This window comes from Podarcis melisellensis (assembly GCF_964234715.1).
Source record: "Podarcis melisellensis genome assembly, chromosome: 10".
NCBI lineage: Eukaryota > Metazoa > Chordata > Lepidosauria > Squamata > Lacertidae > Podarcis > Podarcis melisellensis.
The window spans coordinates 36208109-36221595 of NC_138542.1; the positions used below are offsets into that span (position 1 = coordinate 36208109).

At 41.2% G+C, this 13487-nt stretch overlaps 1 protein-coding gene across 3 annotated transcripts in view; it reads right to left on the minus strand.

Annotated features, from left to right (window-relative positions):
• LIN7A (lin-7 homolog A, crumbs cell polarity complex component) overlaps positions 1-13487 on the minus strand; it is a 42068-nt gene that overhangs the window by 8467 nt on the left and 20114 nt on the right. For all 3 annotated transcript variants that reach the window (XM_081926617.1, XM_081926616.1, XM_081926615.1), the window contains one exon: positions 2197-2268. In XM_081926617.1, the coding sequence (XP_081782743.1) occupies positions 2197-2268 (72 nt within the window). The remainder of the gene's footprint in view (positions 1-2196; positions 2269-13487) is intronic.

The window sequence follows — 13487 nt, forward strand, 5'->3', positions numbered from 1 at the left end:
GCTTTTAAAAACCCCCAAAGTTTAGAAGTATACCTTAATTCTCAAAATAAACCAATTTGCATTGTGGAAACAGACATTTTCCCACCAGCAACTGTTTTTCAAAGTGTTTTGTATGTTCCTTTGGCATGTTAAAATGCAGGAAAGAATCTAACTAAAGTTAAACACTTTAAGGGGTTCATTCATTTCCATAGGAGAGATATACACTAGAATCCTATATTTGCATATTCAGAGGTAAGTCCTATTGGGGCTTAGCCTCAGGCAAGTGGCTATAGAATGATAGCCCCAAGCACATACATAACTCTTCTATTGCAATAAATGATGCTAGAAAGTGCTTAACGTCAACTGGAATGATGTCCATGGTTCTTAAAGGTCCTATGAGAGATTGTTCTATTAGGGATGTTTAATGGATGGAACTAGGTAACATCAGTATGAGACCTTAGTTACATATGCAACATGTGTTATCATGCAAAAATTGTAACCATGCACACATTAAATGTCAAACATAAATGCACAAGATAATGCAATGCAGACAGCCCAGAAAAAACCAGGAAATATTGTGATATTGAAACATTGCTCTACAATCCTGCTGTTCTAAATGAATAAGAAATGAGAATGGCAAACCTGGAGAGTTTTTCACCTTTAACTGTACTTTTCTATCCACAGCAGAACTAATATAGAACACACCTTTCTTGGATAAGGAGTTACAAAGCTCAAGCTCAAGCCACTCTTGCATATGTGCAATGTTCCAGAAGCTGATAATGTAATGGAGGAATTTTATTTAGACCTACGTATAGCTTATTAAAGTTAAAAAGTACTGCATGGCTCAGAATGGTGTTTTTTTAACTCTCTAATAATCTAAAACACATTATTTTAATGGTTCTAATAATACATTTAAAATAATGTTTCCCCTACATCAAACTTTGGCTTTCCTCCATTTCAAATCAACAGGATTCTTTCACCAGAATTGTGGAAAGAACATTAGCATTAATTGCTTTGATTTGCAAAGAGCTGTGTTCTTAGTTTGTGTGCATATGCTTTGTAAAAGTTCTACAGTTTTCTTAGTTTTCTTTCCCCTGCCTCGCTCATGCAGAGAAAATTCAGTTTTATCAGTGTTATAAGACAGAATCTATTCCATGAGGAAATGGGTATTTTATTGCAAACATTTATTCTCTGCACAATGTGAACACAAAAGTACATTTCAGATTTAGTTACAAAAGCAATGGAATGGTTTGATAAAATGCTAAACCACAGTTTAGCATTGCAAGGATGATTCTAGCCTCCCACTGGGCTTGCACATGCCCCTCCCCTCTTACACAGAATTCCTGAGCAGTTATGAAGCTTTTACTTCTGCTTTGATTAACCTCAGGTTATTGTGTAATCTGAAGCCACACAAACTGTGGTTAATCTTAACTATGGTTGGTGGAAACCAGCTAACTTCAAACCATAGTTTATTAACTTAACTAGCTTATCTGAACCCCATTTCATATTTTAGATGGCATGCCAAACTTTGGTAAATCAAAGATGGAAGAAAAAGCTTCCAATCTCCTTGGAGTTGCATCAGATGGGAGAAGTAGGATGCCTGGGAAAAGCGAAGCTTTTTGTAATGCTAAAACCAATGGTTTAGTGTTGCAACTGAACGCAGCCATTATTTCTCTTGATGCTGGGCACATACAAAGATTTGTAAGGATGCGTCCTGAAATTTCGTCATAAGGCCCTGTTTTTCAGAAATGATGAAAAACACACAGCTGCTGCTGCTGCTGCTTTCTGTTGAGGAAATATGTGTTCAGCATCTCTGACAGTGAGAACATTTACTGTCCTAAAGGAAGGCCTGTGCCATACTATGAAGAGAAAAAAAATGTTACAGGAGAACTTAGCTAAAGAAGCGCGAATGGCCAGTACATTGTTCTATGCAATGAAATAGTATATTTGACCTGAAGCTGGCTCCCCGCTCCCCACACTGCAAGCCTCTTTATTCTGGAAAGCATTCTCTTTTCTTAAGCTACAGAAGCAGCAGCACAAAGGTTGAATTTGCCATTATAGTTGTTACCTGGAAAGTAGCACTGGTTCTAGACTCTGGGCTGCCACTGATGTCTAAATTTTCTTACAGTCTACACACGAATACCTGAAACATACACGCGCACAGTCAATTACTGGGGCATCTTAGGAGTGTATATTTTAAAGCTGCAAGCACCCTACCTTTGCTGTTGCCCTTGCGCGGAATTCGGGGCAGCCATTAACGTTTATGGTTTCATGCATATATTGATATACCTGAAGCGGAAAAAAACAAACAGAAGCAAAACGAATCATCAAGTGTTTCTCCACAAGTCAAAAGCTCTGAATTCAATTTGGTGCTTGTTTGCCTGGCCAGTTTGTTTTTTGTATTTCTCATGTCATAGGACAATGCTACCTCCAACAGCCTTTTTGTACTATTGATTTAATAATCCGTATGTCTCCCCTCAAGGCTATTGGAAGCATATTGCCATATTCCAAGCACTCAAACATCTATATTTGATACATAGAGAATAGGTAACACTTCCTTGGATTGCCATACATGGAACAATTGACTGGGCCTGGGTCCCCATAATCATGTAAATGGGTGCATTTCATCCTTCACACTTTATATATTTCTTGTAAAAAAACATGAGTGTTGCACAAAGCAAAGACATCTGCCTTATGAAGTGTAGAGCCCTCTTTAATTAAAAAACAAACAAACCACTTTTACATTTAACTGTTAGGAGCATGTGCCAGGAGCAGGTCAGAAATAAATCACACGGCGTCAGTGAATTAATTCTTTTTTTCAAGGAAACAAGCTTGACTCAGGAGGCCATGCCTAGTGAGCACAGCAACTTGTCCTGGTAGATCTTACCCCTATGAGACATTTGTGGGGGCTGAAGTTCCCCAACTTCCCACAGTTCCCTATGTCTCCTCCTCCCCTGTGTCCTTCCCAAGCTATCTGATATTCCGTTGTCATGCCTCTCTTCATACTGAGTCCTGGGAGACTAGGGTGAGGGGAACTAGCTGAAGCTTCTTGCCCCCCCCATCCTCTTCATTCTCTGTTTCTACCTCTGATTCTGCACTGCTCTCTACCACAGCCTCTTCCTGCTCACCAAACCCTGTTACTTCTTCAGCTTCCGATACCTTCTACACCCAGTCTGCTCCCTCTGACCACTTGTCCCACCACCCATCCCCTGGCTCTAAGTCTTCTTCCCTTAGGGGTTGCCCAGCTGCTGTCTCCCACCACTCCTCTGTACCCAGCCAGTCCATGACATTAATACAAACACACACACACACACACAAGTTTTGCCTGTCTTTTTGCCAAGAAGCTGAACTTGTTAGCAATGTGAACTCCGGAAGTAAGACACCAACAAGAGCAAAGAACAAAACACCACTTCTCTTGATTTCTTTTTTCACACAGAACTACTAAGAAGATAGGCCCTTTTAGTGTGGTTTAATTATTTAACACCAATCAAAAAATAGGTTGTGTTGTTGACTTTCTTGGGGAGTTTTTCAAAGTTTTGGTGAGAGTGTTCTTTTCTGCTGCAGAACTGACCAGTGAAACTTTCAGTTAAGGCAACATTGCCATTAAGATACTTTGGACTAAGTTGTCAATTCAGACTTCGGTACTTTTGATGAAGATATAGATGAAGATGTCGAAAGTGTGCAGAGGCTGTGAAAAAGGCAAACTCCATGTGCGGACTTTCCCCCCACTTTTGGTCCTGGCACAACCACAAAAAGGAGTAATTTTCTTTTTAAAAAATGTTTACTACATAATCTAGGCATGAAGTTGGCACATCACTAATGACATTACTGGACTCCCTAAGCATGGTCCCTGTTCTATACCCAACAGAGCACAGGATCAGACTCTTTGAATTTCTGTGAACTTCTACCTCCTTATACAGCAGAACTGCACTCAAACAAGTTGTAGCAAGAATGCTTAGTGCACTGAAGATACCTACTGGCATATTTATTAAATTTGAAATTGTAGTCCTGTGGCTCTAATCAAATACTAAATCATCAAGACATCCTTAATCATCTCAGGTCTAATTTAACGTACCATGACTTATTGGTGTGATAAATAATCAAGTTATAATTGCTTTCACTTGAATACTCACTCCAAGTGAAAAATGTCAATGTTTAAATAATGTAAGAGGCCATCAATTAATTTCAGAGTCTGCTTGATATTATGCTGTGCTGCTCAATAGCAATAAACACAAAGTGGGTACTATGTTTGCAGTACTAGCGTGGAGGGACATATCTTTCTGTTTCTGCTTTGGGATCCAGCAGTGGGTTTTTTTTATACTGGGACAATAGCAGTCAGTACTGTACTCAGGAGACATCTGTATGTGGTTTTGAGCTTTGAAAAAGGATTTTTTTTGGGGAGATGATAGCACCTTTGGCACCTTGTTCCATCTGCTACAGTGTAACACAAGAGCAATTTTCCAGGACCAACAGCACAAAACATAGTTATGTGGACATGTTTTGTTTTTTGAGGGCTCATGGGGCATAGCTGAATGATGCAAAAACGGTAGTTCACAACTGCAAGCCAGAAGTGAGGAATAATTGTAAGATCACAAAAGAAACATCTACTTTATCTTTTCTTATTACAAGGAGGAGGAATGGATGCTTCAAGATAGTGTGGTTTGTCAACTGGAAATTAACAACAATAATGCTACCAGTCAAAAGGAAACTGATTTCGAGTTGCACAGCTAAGTCCACATAGAGTATACCCATTGAAACCAATTGACATGTTAGTCATATCAATTGATATCCATACGTCTGCTACTGATATGACTTACTTGGTCCCAGCCCTCTGAGCATAATTTTTGGTGATGCACATGGATCCTTGATAGCCCTCTAAAATGCACTTTAGTATGATTTAATGAATGAGCAGTATGATTATTTTGACCATGGTGACTCTGGTTCAAATCCTGCATCAGCCATGGAATTTGCAAAGGGCCCTTTCACAAGCTTTTAGCCCAAACCACCTCATGGGGTTGCTAAGAGCAGAAAATGGGGAGGGTAGCATTTATGCTGCATTCAGCTCCTTCAAACGAGGGCAGCATATAATTGCAAGAAAGAAATGCTGTTTTAAAGAGGGAGATGGCAAACAAAAAACAAGGGCGACAGCCCTCCTCATTATTTAAGCTGCCTTCATTTGTGCAGAATTTCAGCAATGATTTAATGAGCTATAGTACAGAACAGACTTGGTCCAGGCAGGGTTGACCAACATAGTGTATTAATAATTGCATTTTATCTTAATCTTGAGAGATATGCTTTTTTAAAAAAGCACCATCCCTTCTATTTTTGAACTCAGGTGGTTGAGTGCCTATTAGTTTTGAAATGAAACTGAGTCGTCCAAAAATACATATTTCAAGGACTCCCTAGGCATGCAGAAGGCTAAAAAACCCTCAAAGCTGCCTGACCATATCTAGAGTGTTTATACAATGTTGATGGCAGATGAACAGAGAAGGGTGGGGGAATCTAAAGTAACCAGAACTTCTTACATTTTGACAACTTGCAGGTCTGAAAACAGGTGTTTTAATTTACTCTTGAATGCCTTATCCCCCACCACAATAATTTATTTCAATATACATTGGAAAGGTCAAACAGTAAAAATCTGGCTTATTGACAGAAGTTAGGCAGACCGGGTGAGTCTTTCAGTTAGGTCTATGGTTGAAAGCAGTTGAGGCAAGGAATGTTCAGAAGTTTACTGTAATGAATAATACTCTCTATGTGGGGCTGCTTTTAAAGACAGTACAGAAACTTCAGCTGATACAGAATGCAGCTGTTATGATGCTTGTCAGGGGGACGGGCATTTGAATCAATTCTATACCAGTTGCAGTGGCTGCCCATTTGCTTCTGGCCTCCATTTGAAACACTTGTTTTGATTCTAATCAATTAACCCATTTCACTAATAACGCATGTGTTCTTATTAACTGCATGTGTAGCTCAATGCTTTTGAGATCTGGGTCAAATTAATAGATCTAAATGATTGACAATTAGCAGGCTGTTTATTACTATTATTAGAAACTGGCAAAAATATCCCAATAATTTTGAACTGGGGGTAGCCAAGACTATATTGCCAATAACACACTTGTGCTTTTTTTTTAATCATACTGCCACTCGCAGCTAACGGGAACATGGAAATGATCAGTCTTTGGAGCCTCATAATTAGTATATTGCTTATGTATTGATCTATTAATACAGCATCAGTTTAAAAGTGTAAGAGTGCCTTTGCTCAATCTGATCAGTGATCCATCTAATGCAGTTGGATGCCTGTGGGAAGTTTATGTGAAGGACATTAAGGCAACAGACATAACCCGCTGTCTGTACTAACATCTTTATTCACCGCCTCTGAATTCAGGGATTCACTTTTGTTATCATGGCTGATAGCTGTTGATAGAGCAAGCAGCCATCACCTGTGTACTGCAGGGGCCAGCAAGGTTTATCTTGCCTGGGCTGGATCGGTCCTGCGGAGATCCCTCTGTGGACCGGATTGCACATGCGTGCCTATGATTTCCAGCACCGCGGAAGTGAGTCCCCGTGCCGTGCTAATTTAGCGCAGTGCGTGAGTGGGCAGCTCAGTTCGAGGGTGGCTTGTGGGCTGGTCAAATGACCTCCATGGGTTGCTTCTAGCCCATGGGCCTTAGGTTGCTGACCCCTTGTGTGCTACATCTTCTGGTAGAGAGTTGCTGTAGTCCTATATAAAAGGGCTCTGGCAGCAAGCAAGGATCACTAAAGCTCCAATCCTACCAAGGGCAAAAACCAAAGATGGATGAACAGCAGGGTAGATGTGAGGTAAGGAGGGGGGAAAAAAGAACACTTGAAATCCTCCTTCCTTTAAATGTATCCATTTTTAACATTTCCCTTTTCATCATGGGAGAGATTTAGACCAACTCCTGAGCTGATCTAAATCTTCCTTGTCTTGAGGGTATCTCAGAGGACTGTGGCGACTTTGGATTATTTGGCTCCAATGTTTTCTGGTCCTTCCCTTGCACAGTTCCATCATGCCCCCTTTCTGGCCCTACTGATGTCGTGGCTCTGACATAGCTTGTGCTGGGATATCAGGTGTTCCCATGTTGGTGGAGAATCGGGATCCAATCTTGGCTCTCCCTCTTCAGCATTGGAAAGGCAGATCCAATGTATCCTATGGCCCCCAAGATGCTCTCTCATGGATAATAGTATCACCCCCTAAATCTACTACATGTTTCTGAACCATTATTGCCCAGGTTATGAAAAACACCCACTGCACTCACATCAATTTTCAACATGCGCTATATGCTGAATGCAGAAAACAGAACCACCTGACTCCTAGATATGCCAGGCGAGAATGCACTGAGGTAAGGAAATGCATATGTATTGTGGCTGTCAAGCACATCAAAAATTAAGCTGATTAATTATAGAAGCTTTAGCAAACTAATTAACCACTACAATTATCATAAATTATAATGTGCAAAATAAAATTATTTCAAAGACAAAATGAAGTTCATTTGCAAAGAACAAGAGCCAACTGTCATGGGGCCAATCTGGAGGGCCACAGGCTTACTGATCTACAAAAAACATTGACATGATACTCACAAGGAGGATTCTAACAGGCCAAATGATTCTTCGCTACTGCAGTTACTAAAAATAATGCTTTGACAGGACAGGAGAAAGCATAGTGGCAACAAACCCTTTTTATAAAATAGAAATTCAAATCTCTTGTGAGAATAGCAAAAACAAGCACAGAGAAGAGGCGTAAGGAAAAACAAAAATAAGGTCCAGGTTCTGCTAATCAGGGAGGCACCACAGCTCAGTTTTGGAACACGTTTTTAATACAGAAGTTAATGGCAACCCCAGCTAAAAAAGGACTCAGCAGATCAGGCCTCTGTCTGAAACATTATAGTACTGCTGACAGCTGATGCTAACTGTACTGTGATAGACGCACCAATGGTTTGACTCAGTATAATGGACACAAGCTCCACCAATGCATAAAGAAACTGCCTATTACCTAATGCAGCTTTTACTTTGCTATTTACATTGTGGGCTGATGGTGAAATATATGGGCATATCCATACAGGAAGATGGATATGCTTCTTCGGGTACCTCTGCTGTTGGAGGCAAGGTGGGTAACTGCTGGGAGAGGGATTTCCCAGTGATGGTGCTCCACTTAGGAATGCTTTTTCAAGAGAGGTCCTCTTGACACTTGCCTTATTCCTTTGGCAGCAGGTAAACATCTTTTATTCTTATTTCCCTAGGCCTTTTAAAGTCAACTTTACCCCTGCTGTCTTACCCAGGGTGGCGGGATACACCGGGGCAGCAGATCCCAATGTTGATCATTCTTCCGCCCTTATTCCTGATGTAGATCTTCGCTCACCCCTTCTTCCTTGGTGGGGAGGGGAGGCATTTGGGGCTCCACCTCAGGTGTCTTGGGCTGACCCTGGTTTTACCTGAGACGTACTGCCTTTTTAGTTTTGTGTTTTATGATTATTCTGATTTGCTTCTCCTGCATTCTTGCTATTTTCTACTTTCTATGTAAGCATTTCCATATGAATTTCTGTAATAAACTAACTGTGAAGGTCATTGCACCCACACCATACATTTAAAACACTTAATACCACTTTAAGAGACATGGAGAATCCTGGAAACTGGAAACGGATAAGACTGCTGGGAGCTGTAGATCTTCGGTCAGCACTCTTAATAAACTACAGTTCCCATGATTCTTTGGAGGAAGCCATGGATGTTAAATTGAGTGCTTTCAATGTAGCACATGCTCCACATCAGGGAGCTATGGGTCTTTTACAACAGTCTCAACGTCTCTTGTCCTTTGTCCCCCCTTTTTAAACTTGAAAAGAAACACATATTTTTACATTGTTTTCAGAGCAGCTTCTTTTCTGAAAGTCAACTTACATTTGCAATTACACACAGAAATAAAAATGTGCAAATTTGTGTTCTGGGTCTGCGCCGCAAGTCTTTTAAAGGCCTAGCAATGTCCCTGCCTTTCATGCAGAAGACCCCTGATTATTGCCTGATAAAGAAAGGATTTGACAGTATCTTATGGAAAATACCTCCTGAGACTCTGGAGAGCTACCATTCAGCACAGACAATACTGGCCTGCATTGTCTGACTGAGTATGCAGTAGCTTTATGTGATTTGAATAAAAATAAAATTGTTCTGTTACCAAAGCTGTTAGAGCTTTGGTATGATACTCTTTTATTAATCTGGAAAAAAAAGTCATGTGCTTCTGTCAGGACAGTGTTAGCAGGCCTCCCTTGGAGACAAACATCTGCACCATTACGCCAGCTGTCAGAACAATTGGATGCCATGCAAGAAAGCTATGTGTCACTTTGCCTCATGCAGTGGGGATGATGATTCATTAACAATCCCAAACCTGCAATGAACTAAATCTCATTTAGCTCTCTGTGGAGCTATGACATTTTTAATTACAAAACATACCACAGGAGTATATGGGGAAAATATAAAGGTCACCTAATGAAATGTTTCTTTGAGAGTGTGAAGAAGAGAAAATTAGACTTATTTTACCATATTGGGGGGAAAATGAATATTAATTATAGTTAATTTCAAACCTTATATTTGGAATTAAATATTCTGAAAAAGCATCGCATATGAACAAAGGAGAGATGAAGTGCTTCCAAATACAAGGATTTAAGATACCGATATGGATTTCTGCTTTACACATCTGCCTACTTGCATCCATCTCAGTGTTGTTCCATACCAGATCTGTACTTTGCCTTCTGACTTCACTGTGAACTGTGGAGGGAGGGAGGAACAGGGTGCTGAATGAGATGCAATGGAGCATTTCACTAAGAAATCCCTCAGCAGCCCAAGAACAAATGTCTGATTCTGATCATGGTTTCTTTAGGGAAGAACAAAGATCCTGGTTTGGATAATTTATTATTTATACCCCGTCATTCTGGCTGGGTTTCCCCAGCCACTCTGGGAGGCTTCCAACAAAATATTAAAAATACATTAGTCATTAAAAAAACATCAGTCATTAAAAACTTCCCTAAACAGAGCTGCCCTCAGATGACTTCTAAATGTTAGATAGTTGTCTATATCTTTGACATCTGATGGGAGCGCATCCCACAGGGCAGGCGCCACCACTGAGAAGGCCCTCTGCCTGGTTCCCTGTAACGTCTCGCAGTGAGGGAACTGTCAGAAGGCCCTTGGTGGTGGCCAGAACAATGGGGGTGGAGACACTCCTTCAGGTATACTGGGCCGAGGCCATTTAGGGCTCCAACACTCTGAATTGTGCTTGGAAACGTACTGGGAGCCAATGTAGGTGTTTCAAGACCAGCGTTATGTGGTCTTTGGACAACATGGTATGTCAAGGTTTATGGTTTGTTGCTCCTGCTTGTGCTATGGGAGGAGTGAAGTAGCAGGGGTATTTCAAATTTCAGTGGTGCTCTGTGTGAGCCCAAAATTGAGCACCACTCACCTTCCATTCTGCTCAACATCGTAGCTGTGACACCCTGTGGTGCCCCTTGGGCTCGGTGCCCAGTGGAGCAGAACTGGTCATGCTGCCCTAAATCTGCCTCTGGAAGCAGGAGAACCCAGCAGCATACTTTCTCACAGCAAGCCATGGTTTATGGTTTATGGCTTATTGCAACATGTGAACATGGCCTACCAATGCAATCCTATGTATATCTACTCAGAAGTCAGTCATATTGAATTCAGTGAGGCTGGCTTTCAGGTAAGCATATATAGGATTGCAGCCTATGTCCAGTGCTCATCTTCTGTGCAACACTCAGTCACTTTTAATAGGCTTTTTTTCTCTCAAGATATGTCTCCCAGTGGACTTTGCTAACAGCAGGAATATAAATACGTAGGATGACAGTGCACTGCAGACCATCTCCACCGTCAGCTGCAATTTTGCTCAACAGTGGATGAAGATGAATAGCACTATGTGCTTTAAGTCTAGGATTTTGTAGAACTAACTATAGTACTGCATGGCAAAGCAGAAATTTGCAACAACCTGCAAGCAAAGGAAACAGGTAGGCAAGGTCCATAAACAAATCTTACATAACAAACATGCCTTACATAACTATAAATAATTGTGGCAATAACTGAACTGAATCAGCATCTTCAAATGTGGATTGTTCTTTAGAATTTAAGGGACTGACAAGAGAAGCACATCAATATCTTACCATTTGCTAGTCAAGCTCTCTGTATTCATTCCTACCCCCCAACCGTTAGTTGTCTCATCCCCTCCTAAGGGTCATCTAAGCAATTGGGCATAGCTGAAAGTATGTACATTGCTGGTGGTCCAATATTTTCTTCCCCTGCAACTGATTTTTATCTTAGAGTCAGTAGGGGACCTCTGATTACACATCAGTCCTTTCATGTGACTCTGGATTCTGAGGTATTAACATTTGTAGCATCACTGAAAGCAGCACAAAACTGTGTATCACTAGCAGTCGTTTTAGAACTCCTGTAGTGAAGTCATCAGGATGTAGCAGCCGTAAATAGGCTTAACAAAGCCTCTTCCTCAGTAAATCTTGGGTTGCCTAGCCGACTCTTGTAATTAATGACAGCAATCTGACGCATGAAAAAGGCAATCATACCTAAAAGTTCTGATTCATACTATTCAGGGCTTTGTGGCAGCAATGCCAGGGAGCCACTGGTTGTGAAAGAAAATACTTAAGTTTGTCATTTGGCAAAAATTACATTTAGTGCCCTACTTGAGCTATAGCGAATGTTATCATTATACTAACTGTATGCAGAAATACTCGCTTGTGTGGCTTTTTACACCATGCATTCTAGCTGCCAAAAACCATGATGCACAAAGGGGACAGCATAGATTTTTCTATCGCCACCCCCATCCCTGTTTCCAGTCAAGTCTCCTACAAATATTCAGGTTCTATCAAGAGAAGGGTATTCTCTATTGCTTTGGAAGACAGGTCACAATTGTGATGGTTGCCCAGCTGATGTGAAGACATGGCCAGTCTGCAACACCCCCAGTTTATGTCGGCTGTCTCCTCTCCACTTCCCCTTCCTTGGGAAAGAGATACAACTCAGTGGTATTTGCTTTGCATGCAGAACATCTCAGGTTCAACCCACATACATCTGCTGATAGGGCTGGGAGAGAGCCGCAAACAAAATCCTGCAGCTGCTACTAGTGAAGGCAATGCTGAACTAGATGGCCCCAATAATCTGACTTGGAATAAGGCACCTTCCATGCTCCCAATGCCCAAGCAAGAAGATCTCTAAGAGATGCAGTTTAATTTTCAGCCTTGGAGGAAGGGTAACTTCCCAGCCACCACTGAGCAAGTTCAGCCTCTTTCTTTTAAGTCTCCTGGGTCAAAGTGTGTCTTGTGAAACCATGGGGAGGAGAAAGTACCCAATGGTGCAGATGGAACCTGTTTTTTGTTTTGTTTTTTACAAAGTCATGTGGAGGGAGATTTAGGGAAGCAAGGAATAAATCTGCCCTCCCTCCATGTTGCAATCCCAGTAACAATCAGTTTCCCACAGCTGTAAGCTAATTCAATAAAAAAAGATGTCGTTGCATGCAAGATATTAAGCATGACATATACCCCTGACCCTTAAAAATGCATTGGTGATACAAGACCAGATATATTTTTGGGCTTAGCAGGCACAGGATCTAATCAGATTTCTAGACAAAATTAGCGAGCCTAGCTGAGCAAGATTTATATTATTAACACAAAAGAAAAGAAAAGAAAAACAACATTTCATGCTTGGGTGACATCTGTTATTGCTGAGGCTTTCCCAATTTATCTTTTGCAATAGGTTACATGTCTTCTCCCTAAACCCTGGTGAGGAGCAGATCCCTTCTGAACTCCAGATGCAAAATATAAGCCACATTCACCTAAACCACGTTTTAGGTCTACATACATGATGTGGAATGAGTTTGAGAAAAGCTTCAGACCTGCATGCTCCTTCCTCAGTCCCCTGTCCTCCCACTTAGCTGAGGACTTTGTGAGTATTCAGCAACACTTTACATTGATTGGCTTGTCATTGGGTATGAATCAGGGTTCATAATCTATCAACCGTGTTTTGAAGTCGGCTTGCTTTTGAAAATGATCAGTGTTTGATATGCAGTTAATTATAGACTATAATCTCTGGTTCACACACACCAAACTGAGATTAGCGGGAAAGTGAAAGTAAACACTGGCAAACTCCTTCTCTTGGCCAGATGGGAGTGTGCAAGCCTGAGGCTTAACTTGGTTTCATGACATACATGTGGCTGCTTTCAACCAGAGGTTCAAAAAGCAGTGCAGGGCTGCATGAAAGCTGCTTTGCAAACATCCCCATCTTCCTCTTTGAACCTCTGGTTGCAATCAATGAGAAGGAAATAGGTTGGTGTAAAAAACGGGTTTATCCCTCATTTGAGGGGGTGGGTGTTAGGGGAATGGAAGCATCCATCACTTTTCCTAATGCCCCCCCCACCTTTTTGCCCTCTGTGATGTTGGACAGGCACCGACTACAGATCTTTTCACAGCTTGATGGAGGAGTCATAGAAGGTCAAA